The sequence below is a fragment of the Andrographis paniculata genome, unplaced genomic scaffold (assembly GCF_009805555.1).
Source record: "Andrographis paniculata isolate CXL003 unplaced genomic scaffold, ASM980555v1 Contig52END, whole genome shotgun sequence".
Taxonomy (NCBI): Eukaryota; Viridiplantae; Streptophyta; class Magnoliopsida; order Lamiales; family Acanthaceae; genus Andrographis; species Andrographis paniculata.
The window spans coordinates 7,777,287-7,799,679 of NW_026137587.1; the positions used below are offsets into that span (position 1 = coordinate 7,777,287).

Genomic DNA, 22,393 nt, shown 5'->3' on the forward strand with positions numbered 1-22,393 from the left:
AAAATATTCTAAGTAAAATAATTTTTGTCATTTTTAGATATTTTCTAAAATAAAATAGGTTATTTTTATTAGAAAATATGAGGAAAGAATTTTATTTTGAATTATGTATTTCAAATGAACAGGCCCTTTATTTTTAAATTTCTATCGTAACATTGTTATATTAATATTATTTATTTAATTATATCATAATATTATTATATTTATAGAATATTATCTTTTTAAATCTATCATAATATTTTTATATTTATGGAATATTATTTTATAGTATTATTACACCTTTTGAAATATTTTCAATATGCAGTTAAGAATTATTGATTTTTTAATAATTTAAAATAGTATATGTTATTGTTATAATATTTCCTCAATACTTATTTACATTATATGTGTTATAATATCGTTATAAGCCTATTTTATATTATAATAAGTGTATTATTCTAATATTATTCCTATTGTTAATAATAGTATTTTATAGTATTCTAGAAAGGGAAAAAATAAAACTCTATAAAAATGTTAGATAGTCATACCATACAACCTCACAAAAAACGTACATATTGCTAAGACAACATTCAAAGCTATTTCGCAAATAAAAACGATGAAGCAAGTCACTTCAGCCATTGTAATATTTGTAATAACGGCACTCGTTATGCTACCCGATTGTTCAGATGCGAAGTGCCTATCTGATTGCTTCTCCGGTTGTGGCGGTACGGGTGGCACTCTTGTAGACCCAAGTTGTATCAAACAATGTTGCATAAAATGTAGAGACACTTGTAGATCCAGGTTGTCTCAAAAATTGTTGCGAATGAATGATAACAAGGATCTGAATATCGGTGTATAACTATAAATGCATCGTTAGAAATAAAAATTCGTGTAGTCTCAATGGAGGTGAGCTCGAAGAAATAAATGTATTTTGTCATAAGGATTATCAAATAAATCGTTTTCTTTTTTTGTTCTACATACTTTTGGTTAGATAATCTTTTTTACTTCTCTTATGATTATTGCCTAAAATTAAAAGAGCCGCATAATGAACTTTGAAGAATTCAGAATTAAACAGAAGTAGAGTGTGTATATATATATATATGATTAAGATTACATATTTTCGTAAGTGTATGATTAGGGCACAACTATTTATTTCCTTACACAATTTTAAAGTGGTTGTCTGTTATCATTAGTTGATTTGGCGAATTAATTAAAGTTTTTTGTTGTTAAACTACTTCAATCGATGAGGCATCAATTGATGTTTAGAAATTATGTACATATTCATTGCAATTAATTATGATGTGAAAATGTTGCCATCACTTTCAATCAAATTAGTTTTTTTTTGCCCTAAATCGTTGGTTTTTTACTTTAACAAAATGTATAGAAACTCAAAAGTTTGTAGGTAGTTAGCTTCGAAAGTTAATTGGATATTCCAAACACTATTTCGGGGTTAGATTCTTGATGGCTTTTTCACCTTTTCCCACGTTTATCTCAATCATCATTTCATGCATGTAAATGGATAAAATTTGAATACAATAAAAATTTGATGAAATTAATATAAATTATGTTATATTTAGGATACAAAATTGATAAATTGGTATTTATCAATCTAATTTTTCCAATGCCAATATTGCAATCTAACACATCTCCTTTGTAGTTTATCAAACCTATGTACACACACTGTTGGGAAATGCTTTATCGAACAAAACATTTTTGAACACTTCAAATGGCCGACTCGTGTGGACAATTCATAGTTAAAACAACTCTATGACAACAAAATATAATGCAGAACTGAAAATAACAAATGAGACAAGGTACTTGTTGATTCGGTTCGATTATCAATCAATCTACATCCGGGGATACCAATCCATAAGAGATTCTACTAATCAAAACTTATTATAGAACATAAACAATCACAACTTTTTCAACCCAAAAAGCTATCATAGTTTACCTAGGAAACTATATCCACATGTTCATGTTGTCACAAACGTGTACTCACAACAACCATATAATAGAGCAGTTGAGAGTCTGATCGTCTTCTCCGATTGGAACTCTATTAACTTCGATCACCGTCGACCTCTCTAGTAGATTTTAGGGTCAAACACTTATTCAAACTAAGAAAAATCGATATGGGTGGAGGGTGAGAGCTTCACACACTTCTTCTCTCTCTAAAGCATGTTGTCAAACTCACTCACAACCAACTTTTTTGTTCAATGGTTGTACATCCCATGCAACATTGGAATGGGAAAATCTCACATTAATTTCTCTTAGCACCCTTAGCATGAAATGAGATGGAGTATCATTCAATGAATCTGCACGTTTTGACCATTCTCAAAATATTATTTTTGTTTCTTGTAAGCATTTAATGAATGAGACACACTGAATAAAAATAAGTTCATGAAGCTGGTTGCATCATGGTTGTAACAGTAGACTTTCTGCAACCACTGTCTGTTAAAAATAGAATAACTTGTTGCGGTACGAAGAAAGTACATTTGTCCTATGTCAAAAATAACTATGAGACTTTTTCATTCACATATACATCCCTCAACAAACAACCATTTAATTATGTGACGGACACACGTGTGCTCTGGCGTGCTAGGCGGGTGCCGCGTGCATATCTCTAGGCCGGGAACCAAATGAGCCAAAAAAAAAAATTACTTACGAAATAATTTCTATACAGTTATGATATCAACACATATTTATATCATATCAAATAACTATTTAAATTTAAAATTTAAGTATTAAAGATTTCAAACCCAAAAGTATCTTCAAACAAACACATCCAAAGTATTTTAAAAGTAATAGGCGTTTTAATATTGTTATTTATTGATAATTGGGAAAGTGTTTTTAGAAATTGTAAATTATTTTAAGTACAGTAATTTTTATCGTTTTTAAATATTTTCTAAAATATTTTTTTTAAAAAAAGAAATATGAGGAAAGAATTTAATTTTTGAATTATGTATTTTAAATGAACAAGCCCTTTATTTTTAAATTTCTATCATAATATTAATATTATTATTTTTAATTATATCATATTACTATCTCCGTCCGATTTTAAGGGTCTTGTTTATTTTTTTATGTGTTGATATTTGAATATAACTATTATATCAAAGTGTAATACAAATTAAGAAAAAATTGAAAAAATACTTTCATTAGTTATAATGCTAATAGAATGATATTTATACAATTATATAAGTATAACGACGCAAAAGGTAAATGTAATCCTTAGAGGCGGACGAAAAGAGTATTTTTTCAACGTTACACCTTTTGAAGTATTTTCAATATGCAGTTAATAATATTGATTCTTTAATAATTTAAAATATTATTATATGTTATTGTTATAATATATTATTACCTCAATATTTATTTACATGTGAGGATTTACTCACGTATATTGTTATAAGTGTTATAATATTGTTATAAGCGTATTTTATATTGTAATAAGTGTATTATTATAATATTATTCCTAATGTTAATAATTGTATTTTTTGGTATTCTGAAAAGGGAAAAAATAAAATTCTATAAAATTTTAGCTAAGCTAGATAGATATTGTTAAGACAACATTCAAAGCTATTTCACAAATGAAATCGATGAAGCAAGTCACTTCAGCCACTGTAATATTTATAATAACAGCACTCGTTATGCTACCCGATTGTTCATGTGCAAAGTCGAAGCCGTCGAAGTGCCTATCTGATTGCTTCCCCGCTTGTGGCGGCTACAATGGCACTATTGTAGACCCACGTTGTATTAGACAATGTTGCAAAGAATGTGGAGATCCTTGTAGATCCAAGTTGTCTCAAAGAATTTTGCAAATGAATAATAACAAGGATCTGAATATCGGTGTGTAACTATCAATGCATCGTTAAAATAAAAATTCGTGTAGTCTCAATGGAGGTTATTAGCTCGTGGAAATAAATGTATTTTGTTATAAAGGATTATCAAATAAATCGTACTTTTTGTTCTACATAGTTTTGGTTATGATTATTGCCTAAAATAAAAAGAGCCGCATAATGAACTTTGAAGAATTCTGAATTATAATGAAGTCGTATATATATGTGATTAAGATTATATATTTTCCGAAATGTATGATTAGGGCACAACTATTTATTTCCTTTAACAATCGTAAAGTGATTGTCTTTTATCGTTAGTTTATTTAGCGAATTAATTAAAGTTTTTGGTTGTTAAAATGCTTCATTGGATGAGGCATCAATTGATGTTTTGAAATTATGTACATATATTCATTGCAATTAATTATGATATGAAAATGTTGCCATCACTTTCAATCAAATTTGATTGTTTTGCCTTAAATCATTTGATTTTTTACTTTAACAAAATGTAGAGGAACTCAAAAGTCATAGGTACTTAGCTTCGAAATTCAATTAGATGTTCCAAACACTATTTTGGGTTTCAATTCTTGACGACTTTTTCACTTTTTCCCACGTTATCTCAATCATGATTTCATGTAAATGGATAAAATTTGAATACAATAAAATGTTGATGAATAAATATAAATGATGTTATATTACTAAATTGATGATTTGGTATTTATCAATCTATTTTTTGCAATGCCAATAGTGTAATCTAACACAGCTCAACAAACAAGCATTTAACTTATTTATATTATTGTTCGATTAGTTTTTTATTTAGTTTAACATCTATAATACAATTGTCCTATTAATGGGCTTCCGTTCGTCGATAAATACATAAATAATACATATCCCTAATAGATTAAAATTTTAGGTGTGACGTTAATTATGTTAGATAAATTGACATTAAATGTAGGTCAATGACATTTTATTTATATATTGATGTAACATACAATATAAAGTCAATTATGTAATATGTTGTGTACATGGTTAGTATGTGTTTGTTAGAGCTAATCAATTGATTAATGTCATTAATTCATGTTTGAGCTTGGATAATTTTAATTCTCAAATAAATTGAATTTATGTTCCATTTTTGGAATTTAAATAATAAGAATAATATAATTTGAGTATTTAAGGTGATATTTATAGATATATATATATATATATATGTAATATATATTTTTAAATGTTACTGTTAATAAATAGTGTTTTAAAAAAAAGGTTAAATATGTCAATTTTTTCTATAGATGATTAAAAAAAATCACACCTAGCTTTTAGACAAACTTGTACGTAGCCAATCAAGCACTAAGACCATAAATAAAATAAAATAAAATAAAAAGACAATAATGTAGGATCCAAAATATCATCATCACAATTGAGACTTGACATAAGGATATGATATTAGAGGGTGGGGAAGAGGGACCATAAGGATATATGAATTATGATATGTCCAAAATTCAATTCTCTTTGTATTATTATTTAATTTGTGCTCTCTGAGCTGTCCAATTTTGTTAGGATTAATGATATTACACATACACATGCATGAAAACTTTAAAAATATGACAATTATATAATATAAATATATATATTCTCAATTGACATATGCATATATAAAAGGCAATAAATCCAACTCTAATGTCGTTACTTCCTTAGCGAAAGGAATATTTATGACACGTTATGGTTCCTAAAATTGTCACTGCGAAAAATTCTAACACTAAAATGTTAGGTCGTCGGATAAGGGATGGTATGGTGGTGGACTCGTGGTCGCGAGGTTATAAGTTTAAACTCTGAGACTTTCCATCAAATATTTTAATAAAAAATTATACAGATTGAATAGTAAACTTTTTTATTTAAAATAAAAAGCAAACATACCAATGGTGTGAATGATTTTTAAATAGGTGTTCCTGCAGAAGATTTAAAACAATTTTTTGTTAGACATAATCATAATCTCAAAGACTATTATATGATAAGTGAATCATAACACAACTAATATTATTTGTACTTCGATGAATTAGTTGCAATATATATATATACATGTAAAATTATCGTAGCTATGTCGTTCATTTACACAAAGTTGTAATTTAGTTATTGGGTCTGGTTTCACCATATTTGATTGTACAATAATCAAAATTATTAGAACTCTTGTACCCAATTAAAGACATAGTTTTATGTTATACTAGTGAAACTTTTAGGATGAACAAATGTATATGGAACCATTCATTACATTCTTATAATTTATTTGATATATATCTAAGTGTATTTGTTTAGTATTTATGATTTTTAGGTGTTTTTTACTATGATTTATGAAGAAAAACAAAAGTATTGTAAAAAAATTAAATTTGGCATACTTTTTATTTACTTTTATTGTCGAATGTATATATTGTTAATTATATTTTGTAATTTTTCCTTAATATTCTTGAAGAATCTTGTAAATAATAAAACACTTATTGTTTAATGCTAATTTAAGCTATGTTTAGATACACCAAATAATATATATATTCTGGCAATGACTCCAACAATACCATATAAGGCTACACAAACAACATTGAATTAATTAAATGACTACTAATATATAAAATGTAGTACCTACAAATTCAAAACAACTATAATCTTCCATTATGAAAGGCCCCATATGGACGAACATACAATATCCCCCAATTCTTTCATAGTCTTAAAAGTCTAAAAGGTGACTACTAATTTCTCAAAGTTCAGAAACCATTATATATTATATGTATAATATATATATATACATATATATACACATACACATTGTCTGCATCTAAATAGAGCATCCAGCATAAGATAGTGTGTTGCAGAGCACAAACTAAAGCAGCCCACCACAAGTTTGAAAATTGTTGAGTTTAAAAAAAAATAAAAAATTTTGAAAATTGTTCGCCGTGACAGGTGGTCGGGTTAGTGTGAAAGTGAATTTATAATCGTAAAATTATAAATTCAAACTCTTTTGACGTCTTTGTCTCACATAATTTACCTATTTCATCAATATTTTTTAAATCAGTATGCACTCGAAAAGCATCGAGTATAAATTTTCACTTCATTAAAATAATAATAATAATAAATCAATCGAGAAGAAGAAAATTGTTCTTCCATTGCAATCTTGACTAACCACCAAAATCATCAAAAATTTCAACCTCTACCCATTAAAACCAAAAAGCCTGTCAAGAAGACCCCACAAAAATACAAAGCATATTGCCCATTCTCCACACTCCATTCTTTCCTATAAAATAACAATAACAACATTCCCAAAAAATAAAATAAACAAGTAACCACAATGCAATAGTCACAAGAGATAACCCTATTCTAATCATCCCACTTTGCCTTTAAAAACCTAAAGAAGGAAGGAAAGCAAGAAAGGCCACAACTGTAAGAGAGTAATGAACATATTCTACTACTACTTTTAAATTTCCTTGTCAGATAAATCTTTGTTTTCTATATCATAGAGATCAAAAGAAAGAAAAGGGATACATTGCCTTGGCAATAATGAACTTTGTAGCTCATCAAAGAAATGTATATATAAAGCACTTTTGCAGCAAGTTTTCAATGGACAATGGCTTGATATGCTCTTTTTGCTCATTATGTTTATAGGGTTTTTTCTTTTTATGTGTTGGCAAGGCATAGGATTCTCCAACAAGATGAGAGACATGTTAGTTTCGAAAAAATTGGCTGCGGTCGCCATTTTTGTAGGGATCGTTGTCCTTAATCCTATCGCGCCGGTTGGTTCAGTTGATGAGGATACGCCGGTGGTGGCGAAAATCAACTCAGGCAATAAAGACAAGGTGTGTGAATTTTTATCATATGGATTATCATGTTTAGTATGATATATGAATCAAAGTTTTTCAAGAACACTTTCTTCAATGGATTCCATTTTTGGCTTCAGATTATGATCAGTTCTCAACTCTCTTTCGAGATCAAACTCCATGGATTTCTTTGGTGGGCTTCGGTTGGTTTGCTAATGCCGGCTGGAATACTTGTGAAGAGGATATTGAACAATGAGGCATCCGGCCGCAGGCTTAAAATTGTATTCTATGTTCATGCTTTCATGGAGGTGTGTACAAACTTGTTATAAATATTTTTATTTTTTTTTCTAGCTTCATGTTATAATAAGCACGCGATATATCAAGTAATCGATTTTATACTTCTTTCGCTTTTCTTGCAAGGCTTAAAGCCATTAGCAAATCTTGATATTATGGCAATTTGTAGTTATAGATCTACAAAGAGAAACCAGTTCTTCATGGCATGAATGTTTGTTAGATTAAGAAAATGTTGTCACTAATTAATCATGTTAGGTTAGGTTTGTAGCTATTATTAATTATGATGAATAAGTAAAGTAAAAAAAGGCTAATTTCTTTACACAAATGATGATGTTTGTGGCTCCTCACGATCACGTGACAGAATGATGAAAGTGTAGTTCCTCAAGATTGTCATCAATGTGAATATATACATATGATTTCGATTTGCAGATTTCAGCAGTTCTAATTGGAACAGCAGCTGCTGCAATGTCGATAAAATACTTCGACAACACATTCAACAATGGCCACCAGAGAATAGGGTTGGTGTTCTATCTTGTAATGTGGCTCCAATTACTGACCGCCATTTTCAGACCAAAAAGGTAAGAACATCAAACCTTAAAACCACTTGAAAAACATCTAAATATAGTTTTTTTAAAGTATTCAAGTTTGTATTGCAGAGGAAGCAAAGGCAGAAGTATGTGGTTCTTCCTTCACTGGCTACTTGGAATAGCTGTTCCATTATTGGGAGTGATCAATATCTACACTGGCTTACAAGCCTACCATGGAAGAACGTCGAAGAATGTCGGCATTTGGACAATCATATTTACTGTCCAGATATCTATCCTGCTCTTTTTCTACCTCCTACAAGACAAATGGCCTTACATACAAAAACAAGGCATGATTCTCAGAAACGATCCTGTATCGCCAACCGATCATGAGATGTCGTCACCACACCGGCAAAAAGAAGCTCGAAATGGTGAATCTTGTTGAGGAATGAATATGTATGTGTACATATCGATTGATACATTATTTTTGATTCTTTACAAAGATTAATTTATGCGGATCAGGGTGATCATAGGGTACAAGTTTATGGGATTTGGATCATTTTCATCTTCAAATTTGTAAAGTTATTGTCATCTTCAAATATCATTAAAAGTTTATGAAATCATCATAAAGTTAAATGTTGACTACTGTTTCCTTTCAATGCTTTCTTGTAAATTCATAAATTCAATAACATTTAGATATCTTTGCGGAGTTTCTTACCACCTTAGACTTTACAAACAGTAAAAGGTATAATAATAAGACTGTATTTTCTAACCTACTCTATGTATTTCCTATATATATGAAGTATGTACAGAGTTCGCGTCACGGGAAAAGTTGCACATAACCTGTTGCAATGGCGACTCCTAATATAACAACAGGCGGGAGGATAACAAATGCGCCAATGGTGGCGAAGAAAGTAGAGTCGTTTCTCTGGGATACCTCTTTCAAATAAGACTGCCTTCGAATGTTTCTCTTCTGGGATATGGTCAAGAATTTGTCAGTCACCTTCTTCAGATTCTTGCCAAGAGGAATGCTGAAATCGTCGTCGCGGTCTCCTACCAAATTAGCGAGCTGTTCCCTTATTGTCGCTGCCCTGAAGGTGCTTCCGTCACTCTCATAACCTGATAAGTTTTGGTTAACAATCAAACCAGTTAGAGAATAAATACGATCGTTGTTCATAGAACCAATACGAATGAGGCAATGCTTACCATCGACTGGTGATCCACTCGAAGTGAGCCTTTCCAAGAGATCTAGTTGCATTCGAGCAGATGACTCCTTAACTTTAAATCAAGAATATTGAAGTTAGAAAAGCTTGGCAACGCGGCACCATTATTGTAGAATTCAAAGCTTAGAACTTGATGCATTACATTGACATGAACATTTCATTTTCTTTGCCATTTTAAGTAGTAAGAAATCTTTCGGGCTTGTCCTATTCCCTTAGATCATTATAGCTCAACATTATGTGTTCCATTATAGCCCAACAATATGTGGCACAACAGTTCTAATCAGGGTTGCATTATGACAATTTTGGCTGAAAATTAATCATATGATCTCAATCAACGTTTCAAAAGTTCCTAGACTCGCAAAAAAAGTTGATTCTTGGAAACCAAAGCCAAGAAACAACGTTTGCAGATGTAATAACACGCCGCCACAACCATACTCCAATCTCAACTGCCTCAATTACTACAACAGCATCACTTAAAGACAATCAGGAAAACAGAGTAACAATAGCTAACCAAACAGTAACCCAACTTTTTCAAGAAGTTCATCAAATTTCAAAACCCCTAATTTTCGGAGAAAACGAAAATTACCGGAATAGGTCGTCGGATCATCCTCGTCGACTCTGCTCTCTGTTCCTTCGGATACAGCCGCAGCAGCCTTGAGACAGGACGACGGTGCGTCGAGGGGCTTCAAGGCACTTTTCTGGCTGAAAATCTTGGGAGAAATTAAGGGTTTTGGGCGAAGTGTAGTGGTGGAAGCAGCAGGAGTTCCCAAATTGAAGGCCATAGAAATAGAAATAATAGCTGTGAGATTTTTCTTTGGAGTACAGTTTCGTGCTTAGGGTTGGAAGTAAATTGCAGAGTCCATTGAGAAATTGGTAGCAGACGATCCACAACCAGAATTAATGGCGGCAGAGAGAATTAGCTCCACCACAAATATTGTTTGCTGCTCGCCACGCCATCCACGTGGCACAAATCAAGAGGGTTATGAAAAGAATGGACGGTGAGGATTCTATGATGGAATGGAAGCGGTATTCTAGAAGACCATCCACCAAGGGTCAAGATTTTCTTAAGAATATGACCGTTGCAAGCAGATCCATCCACCCAAAATTTCATAATACAAAAGGGAAGTCAAGTCGTTCAAAACCAGCATTTGCATTTATTCCCTTCGAATCGAATTCCACAAACCCTCCATCCTTCCTACTTTACTCTTTATTCTCTCTCCCCTTCCATCTTCTCCCCATAGATTGCAGAGAACGCCATTGCTAATCATTCGACAAGTTTGCAGATCGGAGATGAAGAATGAGGTTTCGCCGCCGGCGGAGGAAGGATCCCAAAATCAAAATCAAAATCATAATCAACAGCATCCGTATGCATTTCACGTGTCGGGACCTCGTAATGTCCCGTCAATTAACTGGAGGGATCTCATTAGCTCCACTTGGTCAGTGCCCCTTTCCAATCTAAAACTCCATTTTTGTCAATACGAATATGTGTTCGAAGATAATTTAGGTTTCTTATCATTATCCATAGGAAGAATAGCAATTACAAGAGGACAGTCATTGCCTGCTTCATACAAGGAGTATACTTGCTCGAACTCGACAGACAAGAAAACAGAAGCCATGAAAATGCTCTGGCTCCCAAATGGTGGATACCATTCAAGTACAAGCTGGTTCAAACACTCGTGGATGATCGCGACGGCTCGATCTTTGGTGCCATACTCGAATGGGACCGCGCATCAGCTTTGCAAGACTTCGTACTTGTGAGGCCGAGTGGCGCGCCGAGAGCTGTTCTAGCACTTCGAGGGACACTGCTAAAAAGTCCAACCATCCGACGCGACATTGAGGATGATCTACGCTTTCTAGCCTGGGAAAGCTTGAAAGGATCCATCCGATTCGCCTGCAGCTTGAAGGCATTGAGATCGATTTGCGATAAGTATGGGAGTAGCAACATCTGCATCGCAGGTAATTCGAATGATCATTCTCGACAAATTAAACGAGCTATTGAGATTGTACGTACTTTTTTTAGTTTCGACTGTAATCGCAGGACATTCTTTGGGAGCCGGCTTTGCCTTGCAAGTCGGGAAAGCGCTGGCGAAAGAAGGGATATATGTTGAAGCCCATTTGTTCAATCCACCGTCCGTTTCGCTCGCAAGCAGCCTCAAAACCGTGGTCGAAAGAGCAGGGGATATGTGGAGGAAAGTCCGGGCGATGTTGCCGTATGCTCAGGCAGATATGAGTGAAAGATCAGCAGAAATGGCGATCTCAGGATCGAAGCAATGGATGCCTCATTTGTATGTAAATAATAGCGACTACATTTGCTGCTACTATACGGACGCAAATGGGGCTGCAGAATGCAGCGGCAGTGAGAAGGAGAATGTGAAGCCGATAATTTCTGGCGCTGCATCGTCGAAGCTGTTTGTGTTGTCTAAGGGGAAGCAGAAGTTCCTCGAGGCGCACGGGTTGGAGCAGTGGTGGGGCGACGACTTGGAGCTACAAATGGCTGTGAACAGCAGTAAGCTGATCAGCAGACAGCTGAAATCCTTGTACAGTCTTCCAGCCTCCGAGCAGTCGCCGCTGACAGGAAAGGGTCGATGACGGCGACAAAATACAGCCTAATGTATCAAATTCTTGAAGAGGGCATAAAATGAAGTAACAAAGCATCAGCTGGTCTGTGTTTTTTATAGGAATCAGTCTATTGTTTTTGTAATGAGTTCGAGCTCGAAAAAAATTTAAGCCAAATTAACTCGTACCCAATTCTAGAATTTGCTTGCGGAGGCTATCCTAGCGGTGAATCTTTTACACAGTCAACAGAATTTGGAATCAAACTGTGGCTGTTTGGTTTCAAACCTTGTTCAGACCATCGTCGCACAAGGGCAGCCTCGAGCATCCTTACCTGAAACAGCGCATCCAACATTTAGACATAAGAGTGATTCTCAAGGAAGAAATACAAAAACAGAGTGACCTGGGCAGGATAACCTCATATGTCATTAAAACACCACATTCAGGACCTTTGTTCAAACTATCTTTGTCATTGCTATCGCAAAAAACTAAACCTAGTGAATGCATGGCGTTTGTTTCAAAGGAATACACCAAAAGGATATTATCACAACACCTGATCAACCAAACAAATCCATCACAAAATTATATAAAGATTCAACAATTTTATGTTTATTCAATCCTTGCCGTCGGTACTAATTCAAATCTATCAATACTCACAAACCTGATCATAAAAACTATCTGCTATCTAAACTCAGGTACTCAACGCATATGCAATATTTCATACTCGCAGAGTACCTGCAAATCTAGTTTGACTGTTATCTAATTAAAAAGCACACATAGTATTTCATATACATACAACACTCTGAAATTACATCCAAAGGCAACCATGTGAAAATCCCTTTCCCAGAGAAACAATTTAAATCTAGTTAGATTGTATATAAAATTGTAGGGAGTGAAATTAAATGCTTTTTGTGTTTAAGCTTCTAAGTACTTAACATTATCTTGCGTTTCAACTCGTCCATCTTTACCCTCCTCCAATCCAGCATTTATCAGACCTAATTCTTTTCAGAAAGTTACCGAATCCACATAGACATCCAATCTTGATAAACATGTACGAGTTGCTAAACGATATTCGATGATCGTGCATGGACAATATCAGATATGGCAGCATGAATAAAGAATTGACAATCCTAACTTGAAATCAACTAATTAATTTGCCATGGCAGAAAGGGCTCTTGAACAGGATGTTAGTGAGCTACCTGTCTCACAATCAAAGGTTCCTCGGCAAGGCTCAATGGTTCGGTCAGAACAGTGAGAAACCCATTTCTGTTTCCATAAACAATATCCGTGAAGGGCCGATCACCCACCTGTTATTTTCACAAGAATAGACGATAAGATACAGGGAAAACATAAAAAGAAACTGCTAGAAGAATGGAACAAACTATAAACCACATTAAAAAAAAAGGGAATTGAGATACTCTAACCTAGAATCGTAAACGCCACCTCAATTTAGGTATCATTGCTTATAAAAACTTAATTGGAGACAAAATTACTACAACTTTTAACCTGATGCAATTTTTTCCATTAAAAGATTAACATTACTGAGCTCTGAATAGTGTTACCTTTCAATTTTGACAGCATAACTGGCACAACTTCGCTAGGAATTTGAATTTTTTGTAAATAATATAATACAAGTATGAACTATAATTCAAATCAGTTTGTTTTATTTGATCAAGGATTCCATATATATCATAACAAAAGATTCCTACCATGATAAGCCTCAAAGATTCACAGCCAAACTGCCGTTCAATTTCTTCAGCAGTTCCAGCCGGCTTCTTCATCCCTAGATATTAACGAACATTACCAAATCCAAACAAAAACAGTAAAAATTGCTTTAGTGTTGTGCAACAATCACTATAGGCTTCATTTATGATCTTCGATGAGAAAACCAACTCTGTATCAAAATCACAAATTATTCATGTGTGGAAACACCTTACTGTGTCTTATAACTTTGATTCCAATGGCATCTTCGAGTGCTTTAGCTTCTTTTTCATCAGGATCATACTCAAGCAATCCTAGAAATGCAAAATAAACCACTCAAACTATTATGGGTATGCAAGTTCCAAAAGAAAATAAACTCGAATTCAAAATTCATTCTTTGGGGGACGAATTTCAGTAGTAATATGACATAATTGCAATAGAGATATCTTCAATTTGATAAGTTTGAAAAAGAAAATACTGAATTCCAAACCACTATGCAAAAGCAGAAGAAGAACAAATTTTGCCAATATGATTACCGGCGGAGTTACTGAACACCGCAACATTGTTTCCAAACAAGGATTTGCAGTGGTCTATCGACGATCGAAGGGGTGCCCACAAGCTCAAGGAATAGGGAACAGTAATGGTGTTGTCCTTGTCAAAGACCACACCTTCAAACCCCCTCCTCTTCAGCTCGGCCCAATCAATGTACCTAATGTCAGGCACGCTAACATGAGGGATCGCCATGTGCTTGTCTTTTGATAGAATTCCAACGGAGGAAGCGATACCTTCCAGATTGAATCTTTGCCCAATAGCCGCTTTCAAATCAGTCCACCACATGTTCGACGAAATGTCCCAACCACTGGTATACACAAACCCTAGCAGTTCACTGCCTACTCCCGATGCAGCAAAACAAAATCGCGGTTTGTGGTTGATGATGATGATAAGAGTAGAATGGTTATTGAGAAAGCACTTCCTTTTTCCTGTTCCGGTGAAAAATCTAACGGAGCATTTGGACAGGAAATTGCAGTTTTAGAATGGTTGGATGTAAATTGTAAACAGTAATTTGATATAATTAAAAATAATTTATTTTTATTAAAAATTAAATTAAATAATAATTTTGATTGGAAATCCAAAACAAACTGAAATGAGCAAAAATAGAAAATAAAATAATTAAATTTTTTAATTAATTACAATATATTATCAAAATAAATTAAATTTTTTCATTCGATATACTTTGTTTATTTCCAGCAGCACCTCGATCATCCTCATACGTTGCCTTCAATATATCGGGATTTTTGTTATGAGAAAGATTCTGCTGGTCTTTGGCCCATATATATATTTTATTTAATAATTTAATTTTTGAAATCAAATTATGATATAGTATTTACATAATTACATGTGCACTGTAAGATTAAAGATGTAGATTCATTGCAAAAATCAAATTCTAGAATATGGGTTTGTTAACACTTTTTTGTTTCCTCTTATTTAAAATTACAACCAAATAAACTTTAATTAAATTTAAAATGTGAGAAAGGGAAGTGTCCAACTACCAACGCAACAAACACATCAACAACAGCTGTACACTTTTGCCGGCTTTAATAAGCAACCATTAAACTAATTATTTTTTTGACCTTTTTCAATCATAATGAAAATAACAATTTTTTAATATTAATTTGTATGTAAATTATTAAATTTCATATAAGAAAAAATATTAAAAAAAAAAAAAAAAGAAAACCATAAATAAATAAAGGAGAAGAACCCTAAACACTTCCCACTTGGGTTTATATATATAATATACAAATCTAATATTGCTTCTGCTCCTTCTTCCCAGACGACTCCCGGGACTCCAACACTCATACTTGATTCGAGGACCTTTTATATATATCTATAACTATGTGCAGTGAGTGCAATTAATCATGAACCCAATTGTGTTTGTACAGTCACTACTCACTCCTAATTAACTTTTATTTATTTATTTATGTTATTGGAAATAGAAATAATTGAATTAAGGGGCGGGTGGGTGGGTGGGTGTACGTGTGTTGTGAGTTGCGACAGTTAATTATTTAATTGTTGGTCTGTGAATTGAATTGAATTGAATGAGAGGGAGCTGGAGTCCATGGAGCCCCCAAGAATCACCACCGACGCCGACCTAAATCTATATGGGTAGTATAATACTTCATCCGTCTCAAACACTTCGCAATGTTTTTTTTTGGTATGTCTCAAACACATTATAATATTTTAAAAATAAGAAATAATTAATTATACTTAATCTCTATTCCACACTTTTATCGTCTCACATCATCCAAAAAAATATATATATATTTTTCTCAATCAAATCATTTAATTTCTAAATTATTTTACTTAATACTACTCACCTAAAAACTCGTACCAAAAGTAAATGTTGCCCTTGGACTACTGAGGGAGTATATCATAGCTAGGACAATTAATTTAATTTGATTTCATACTAACTTGTTCAACAAATTAAACTCTTTCCAATAATGCAACTCTCCCTCTCCCTCTCCCTCTCTCACTCTCACTAAGTAATTAATTTCACAAACACAAACAAATTTATATTTATATATATATATATTATAATAATACCCTTAATTACTTGATCAATACTAGACTTAGACTTGTATTTTCAAATTTATTTATCTTGTGACGACATATCATATATATTTTACTAGATGTAATATATATATATATATATATATTAATCCTTTTTTTATTTATTTTAAAATCCCATAAAATTAAATAAAACCTTCAACAACACAACTACAATGGAATATTCCAAGATGTGGTGGTAATATATTTATACCCTCACTCACATCAATCATTTCATATATACTTACAATAATATCATATCCCCAATTGAAGTGGTGTTGTCGCCATTGGTACATCAATTTATTTATTTTTATTTCGAGTCATCTAAACTAATCTGATATGTTCTGATCAAACAATTAAGATTGTTCAGGCAAGAATCAATCAATCAGAGATGGCGGATGAAGACACCTCCAAGGTCAAGGAAGTCACCTACGAGCCGCCGGCTGATCACGCCGGCGGCGGCTTGGTGGAAGAAGTCACGGCGGCTGCAAAATCTGTATTGGAAGATGCGGCGGCCAAGTCGTCTTCTTACGTCGAAAGCCTCGTGCCCAGTTTTAAGACTCTCGGCGGCGGCGCCGCCTCTGAAGATCCGCTGCCAACTTCCGACAAGAATGTCGGAGAACCCCCCGCCGCCGCCGCAACTGCTGCTCCCAGAGAGGTAGAGGAAAAAGTATGTTTCTTTTAACTTAAATTTTTTTTTTTTTAATTTAACTATTTGTCTGATATAATATTTTTGAATAAATATGTTATATAAAAATAAATATATGATGTCATATTTTAATAAAGAGAAAATTAAATTATTATAAATAAATAATAAAAATACGTGAGAAAAACAAAAAATTTATCATTTTCATCTTATAACTTGTACAAATTACCTATCTCTTCTATGCTATTTTTTTTTTTTTTTATTCTTGAATATCATGTAATAGTAGTATGATTTTTTACTTTTATATTGAAATACTTTTCTACATCAAAATATGATTATACAAATTTACCAAATAAAATTTATAATCCGGAAAATATTTATGAAATTAATATTGCAATTTATTCCAGTGTGACGGGGTATAATTAGATATAAGATCCATGATTAATTGGTTTTTTAAAATGTAACAATTTTTTTGGTCTGAATTTGATACCAATCGAATGAATTGTCGGGACGAGACAGGGATTCGTGGCTACCGGGAGCCAGGCTTCATGGAAGAACTGCTGCGGTTTGCTCGATTTTCTGCAAGGCTCCGACCGGTGATGACTACCGGTGAGTTATATATCCAATTATCTTGTTGTGCCTCAAATTCATGGATTGTTCGTAAAACATTTTAAACCCTATATAAAGTAAAAAGTATTTTTATATATAAATCCTATATTGGTTTGGTTTCTTTCATGCTAATTGAATCAAATCAAAGGTAAACATATTTTATAAAAGAAGACAAAACATAGATAATATAATATATAACAAACAAATTTTGACAACATATTATATAATTCTATATATTACACTATACTTTGATCATATGTGCTGATTGCATCAAAAATGTTTTATTAATATAGTATGTAATAAGTAAAATTAAACATAATATTTGAAGTAATTTTATACAATTATTGATGTATATTTGTCAGGATTAAAACATCGACGATGAGGTGCCCAGAATGAGTGATTGGAGTTGTATTCTTGAACAAATTTGTAAATTTATGAGTTATGTATGTGAATATAATATTGAAAATGCACACAATAAGGTTGAGGGTACATAAGATCCACTGTTTTTTTAATGACTTTGATCGTAATTTGATCTCAATGTATCATTTCGTGGTTTTCAGTTCTCATCTTCTTCTCATTGCATTGCAGAAGATGTCTGGATTTATTCTACAATTTGTGTTGTTGAAATCTTATTTTTTATAATTTGATGATGTTAACTCTCTAATACTATTAATTAGAAGCTATTACATATTCAATGAAAGAATAATTTCTTATCAAATGAACTACAACAAATGCATTTATTCTTCTCCATAAAAATGACTAGAAGAAATTGTGGAAGAAAGACACGACCAACAAGATCAAAATAGTATAATCGCCTAACATTACTAGACCCCAAAATTCGAAATGACTAACCTTTTCAAGTTAAACTTTTTTTGCGCGGCAAACAATCCAAATAGTTGCAGCAACTGCAACTATAGCCGATCCACGGATGATCTTCAACTCCCTTCGGCTACCATTGCATTTCCAACACTTCTTCTCATTGATTATTCTCTCCTTATCAGCTAAACTATTCTTCAGCTCTTTAATCTCACTCTTCATTCGCTCGACAATACTCTCCAACTCCTTAGTCGAACGTTTACTAACATTTAACAACACATTCATTTCTTCCTCGGTCTTTTTCATTTCATTCCTCAATTTAGTCTCCACGACGACTGCTTTCGCAAGTTCAGCAGCCAATGTCGCCTTCTCCTTCTCCAACTTCTCTAGCTTCTCGTCCTTCTCCTTCTCCCGACCTGTCAATGAGTCCTTTTTAATTTAAGACTTGCAAGATTTCTGAATATATTACCAAAAAATTGCATTAATTCCATGAATCAAGAATGTTTATAACTCGATTTCTATTGGAATAAATGGTATATACATACTATAAACTTACCACAAAATCTATCAAAATGTACTTAATATTCAACACTAGAAAATGATAACTTAACTGGAGAATGGTATTGTAAAAAATACATATCTACACAATATATAATATATATTCTATCACCTAACAATATAGTGTAACTACATAAAAGCATATGAATAGATTTCAATGAAGAATAAACTGATGGCTAAAATGGAACTAGAGAATTATGCTAAGAACAATCTATTGCATCAAATGTATATACTCAATCTGTTGGGATATGAAGTCTGATTATATCCTAAAATCTAGGGATATGATTTGGATATTATATTTTAGATTTTAGAGATATGATTTGGATATTATTGTCAAAGGCTTAGGATATAAATATCCATGTATTTTCACTTTAACATGTGTCTGCGTACTTTATAGTAAAATTTCTGGCTTGGCAGCGCCCCCAGACGTAGATCATCGTGATCGAACTGGGTTACCAAATCTTGTGTTCTTTTGTCTTTGTTATTTCATCTTAATTTCCTGGGAATTTTCGTAACAAGTGGTATCAGAGCCTAGTTCGTTAATAGGGTGGATTGAGAGGAATCGGACGTTGGATCATTGTGGGAATCCCCTGTGACCTGCGGAGGTGCCTTGTGTCGAAAGTCTTCTGGCGGTGTTAGGTCGGTCCTGACTGGTAGGTCAGGTAGCGAGTCCCTATGTGATAGGCGGTGCAAGGTAAGCAGGGAAGAATAAGGGTTTCGGCAAACGCAGCGGAATATCCGATGTGCTCTCATATCAAGTGAGCCTTATGTTTGTTTGTGGGAGTCAAGATGGATGAAGTCGAGTAAAAGAAGATCGACAAGGAAGATGCAAGTCAGGTGGTACGTTGAAACTGCAAGGGGCACTTGAAACGAGAGTGCGGGGCGCCCGATAAGGATCAGGGTTCCGCAAACACAGCGGAGGAGATATCCGATGTGCTGATTCTGAGCGTCAGCAGTTCAATGGAGTCATAGATTTTGGTCTTAGGAGCATCATTCCACTCAGTGATTCGGGAATCATGGAATCTTATACCACAGGTAATTTTGGTGTTGTCTATCTTGGAGATGATGAGACACTGAAAATTAACACTGAAGGGTGGGGAGTGGAGATTGGATGAGGTATGTTGAAGTGGAAGATGAAATCAGTCTTTTGTTGGGATATGAAGCCTGATTTACGGAATCTTGTGTTCTTTTGTCTTTGTTATTTCATTCATGGGAATTTCCGCAACACAATCCTTATAAAGATTTTTTAAAAAATCATATGAATTTTTTATTTTTTATTTTTAAAAAAAAAAGGTTTGAAAGATCGAGATGGATTATATGTACCTCTCATTCCATCCAATTCGTTCTTCAAGTTGGACAATTCCTCAGAGGAAAATTCCAAACCCTTGACAGCGGACACCAAATCTTGCTGCAATTTGGAGACCTCGGATTCCAGTTCGGCGGTTCGAGCGACGACAACCTCCAATGTCTGGTTCTCTGCCTCAACCTTCTCCAGCTGCATTCTCAGCTCCTCATTCTCACTGCTTAATTTTCCGATTGTCGCCTTCAATTCGTCGCCGGCGGCGTCGGCGTTCTTCTTCGATCCTTTTTTCTTCCCCTTATGATCGGAAGATTTCTTCGGAGCTCCATCCGCCGTCCGATCATCTGACGATGATCCGCTGTCCAGCTTCTTGTCGGCCATTTCTGATGTAATTCCTGCAGAGATCCAAGAGAATTAATGATCAAGGAAGAGACATTATTAAATCATGAACAATATTGGCAATGGAATTTGTTAAGCGATTGATTTGTGGTGGAGCAGTTTGCAATCGTTTTTAGGGTTCTTGATTGGAAACTTAACTGAACTTGGATCGTGAGTGCCACGTGTTTGAACCTATCAAATTATTATTATTATTATAATTACTAATATAAAAATATATATTTGATATATTATATTTTTTAAAATATTGATTGAAAAGTATGTTAAAAATATAACCATCAAAATCAGAAACATATCATCTAAATTTGTAGTCCAAACTATACAAGTTTTTCCTCACTGTTCGTTCCAATAACAAATCAAAAGGCATTTTGGTTGAAGATCATCAGATATCCATTCCGATCCAGAAGAGAGGAAGGAAGATAAGGAAAATTTACAGATCCAAATCCACTGTTATCAGAATTTAACAAGTTATATACAGCACTCCATAATAACAGTCGAGCACTACTGCATATTGCATAAGCAATGTGACTAGCCGAACTGAAATTACGAACCTCCTAATCCTTATTTTTGTTTTTAATTTACTGAAGAACTCAGCGGAGATGCACTCAACCGCCAGATTTCCTCTGCTCTCCATCCGCTATGGCGCAGAGGAATCTCAAAACTTGCACTCGGCGTTTCAACGACGCAATATACTCAGCGGTCTCCTCAAACAGCTTATCCATCGGCAATCCTTCGCTGCCAGGCACTATCTTCTGCAGCGCGACGATCCTTCTCTTCACGTCGAATTTCTCCTCTGCCAAGCCTTCTCCGACGCCGCCATCGCATTCGCACGCCGCGCTCGATGTCTTCCTCCTCTTCCTCTTAATCCTCGCCGTGTTATTCCTATCTTCGTTGCAGATTCCTTCAATTTCTGTTGTAGATGATGGCTCGGATTGTGCAGAGACCTCGGCATTCTCCATGGAAAAGGATGAGGCGGTGGCGATGTGGTGTGAGGACTTACTGAAGAGCAGTTGTACAGAGAGATATATATATACACACACACATACATATATATATATATCTATATAGACAACGGAAAGTGGGCCCCGTTCTAGAATTTGGGCTTTCCCATTGATCACGGACCATTTGATCAACGCCACGTCAGCTCCTTAAAAATTTATATAATATTTTTCTAATATATATCATGTGCGTATAATTAAACATTAAAAGTGGAATAATTTTTTTAAATAATAATTTAATAAATATATATATTATTATATGTTCACAATTATGAATATAAGTAAAGAAATTGTTCATATCGAATTTTATGTTAAATGAGATATATCTCTTCTAGCTTAAATAAATAATTATAATATACAACATCCCTATATATAATGATTGATGTATGTTACCCCAAACCAAAAACAAAAAATTTTATTATTCTAAAGTCGAAATGCTAAAAAAAAATTATTAAAATGTTAAAAAACTGTAGAGTGAAGATTAAGTTGCCTATTAATAAGTAGAACTACGTACGTAGAGTGGCGATATATATAAATTAAATGACTATACAAAAGAAGAGAAATGAGACCTATC

General features: G+C 33.5%; 7 protein-coding genes across 16 annotated transcripts; 3 read left to right on the forward strand and 4 right to left on the reverse strand.

Annotated features, from left to right (window-relative positions):
• Positions 1-7,104: 7,104 nt before the first annotated feature.
• LOC127254960 (cytochrome b561 domain-containing protein At4g18260-like) lies at positions 7,105-9,224 on the forward strand. Of its 6 annotated transcripts, none has more exons than XM_051280332.1 (5): positions 7,105-7,223; positions 7,446-7,636; positions 7,738-7,905; positions 8,321-8,469; positions 8,548-9,224. In XM_051280332.1, the coding sequence occupies exons 2-5, from the start codon at positions 7,460-7,462 to the stop codon at positions 8,858-8,860; spliced, it is 807 nt and encodes a 268-aa protein (XP_051136289.1). In that variant the 5' UTR covers positions 7,105-7,223; positions 7,446-7,459; the 3' UTR covers positions 8,861-9,224. The 6 variants fall into 6 exon arrangements, with proteins under 6 accessions (XP_051136289.1, XP_051136291.1, XP_051136287.1 ...); XM_051280334.1 differs by having other exon boundaries at positions 7,113-7,223; positions 7,473-7,636; XM_051280330.1 differs by having other exon boundaries at positions 7,123-7,231.
• LOC127254961 (uncharacterized) lies at positions 9,089-10,522 on the reverse strand. The gene is made up of 3 exons (XM_051280336.1): positions 10,225-10,522; positions 9,622-9,693; positions 9,089-9,534 (listed from the first exon to the last, which is right to left on the reverse strand). Exons 1-3 carry the CDS (start codon positions 10,418-10,420, stop codon positions 9,236-9,238), a joined length of 567 nt encoding a protein of 188 aa, XP_051136293.1. The 5' UTR covers positions 10,421-10,522; the 3' UTR covers positions 9,089-9,235.
• Positions 10,523-10,768: 246 nt separating this feature from the next.
• Positions 10,769-12,227, forward strand: LOC127254252 (GDSL esterase/lipase At4g10955). The gene is made up of 3 exons (XM_051279265.1): positions 10,769-11,074; positions 11,164-11,594; positions 11,677-12,227. Exons 1-3 carry the CDS (start codon positions 10,929-10,931, stop codon positions 12,225-12,227), a joined length of 1,128 nt encoding a protein of 375 aa, XP_051135222.1. The 5' UTR covers positions 10,769-10,928.
• Positions 12,228-12,382: 155 nt separating this feature from the next.
• On the reverse strand, positions 12,383-14,946 carry LOC127254253 (phosphatidylglycerophosphate phosphatase 1, chloroplastic/mitochondrial). The gene is made up of 5 exons (XM_051279266.1): positions 14,429-14,946; positions 14,129-14,206; positions 13,901-13,974; positions 13,391-13,498; positions 12,383-12,525 (listed from the first exon to the last, which is right to left on the reverse strand). Exons 1-5 carry the CDS (start codon positions 14,727-14,729, stop codon positions 12,409-12,411), a joined length of 678 nt encoding a protein of 225 aa, XP_051135223.1. The 5' UTR covers positions 14,730-14,946; the 3' UTR covers positions 12,383-12,408.
• A 1,705-nt stretch (positions 14,947-16,651) lies between these two features.
• On the forward strand, positions 16,652-18,415 carry LOC127254256 (uncharacterized). Of its 5 annotated transcripts, none has more exons than XM_051279272.1 (4): positions 16,652-16,786; positions 16,867-17,166; positions 17,662-17,751; positions 18,114-18,415. In XM_051279272.1, exons 2-3 carry the CDS (start codon positions 16,888-16,890, stop codon positions 17,740-17,742), a joined length of 360 nt encoding a protein of 119 aa, XP_051135229.1. In that variant the 5' UTR covers positions 16,652-16,786; positions 16,867-16,887; the 3' UTR covers positions 17,743-17,751; positions 18,114-18,415. The 5 variants fall into 5 exon arrangements, with proteins under 5 accessions (XP_051135229.1, XP_051135227.1, XP_051135230.1 ...); XM_051279270.1 differs by having other exon boundaries at positions 16,867-17,154; XM_051279273.1 differs by having other exon boundaries at positions 16,690-16,786; positions 16,858-17,166.
• Positions 18,416-18,465: 50 nt separating this feature from the next.
• LOC127254255 (uncharacterized) lies at positions 18,466-20,972 on the reverse strand. The gene is made up of 3 exons (XM_051279269.1): positions 20,963-20,972; positions 20,449-20,820; positions 18,466-18,983 (listed from the first exon to the last, which is right to left on the reverse strand). Exons 2-3 carry the CDS (start codon positions 20,804-20,806, stop codon positions 18,613-18,615), a joined length of 729 nt encoding a protein of 242 aa, XP_051135226.1. The 5' UTR covers positions 20,807-20,820; positions 20,963-20,972; the 3' UTR covers positions 18,466-18,612.
• Positions 20,973-21,241: 269 nt separating this feature from the next.
• On the reverse strand, positions 21,242-22,197 carry LOC127254257 (transcription factor PAR1-like). The gene has a single exon (XM_051279275.1). It carries the CDS (start codon positions 21,778-21,780, stop codon positions 21,427-21,429), a length of 354 nt encoding a protein of 117 aa, XP_051135232.1. The 5' UTR covers positions 21,781-22,197; the 3' UTR covers positions 21,242-21,426.
• Positions 22,198-22,393: the final 196 nt, after the last annotated feature.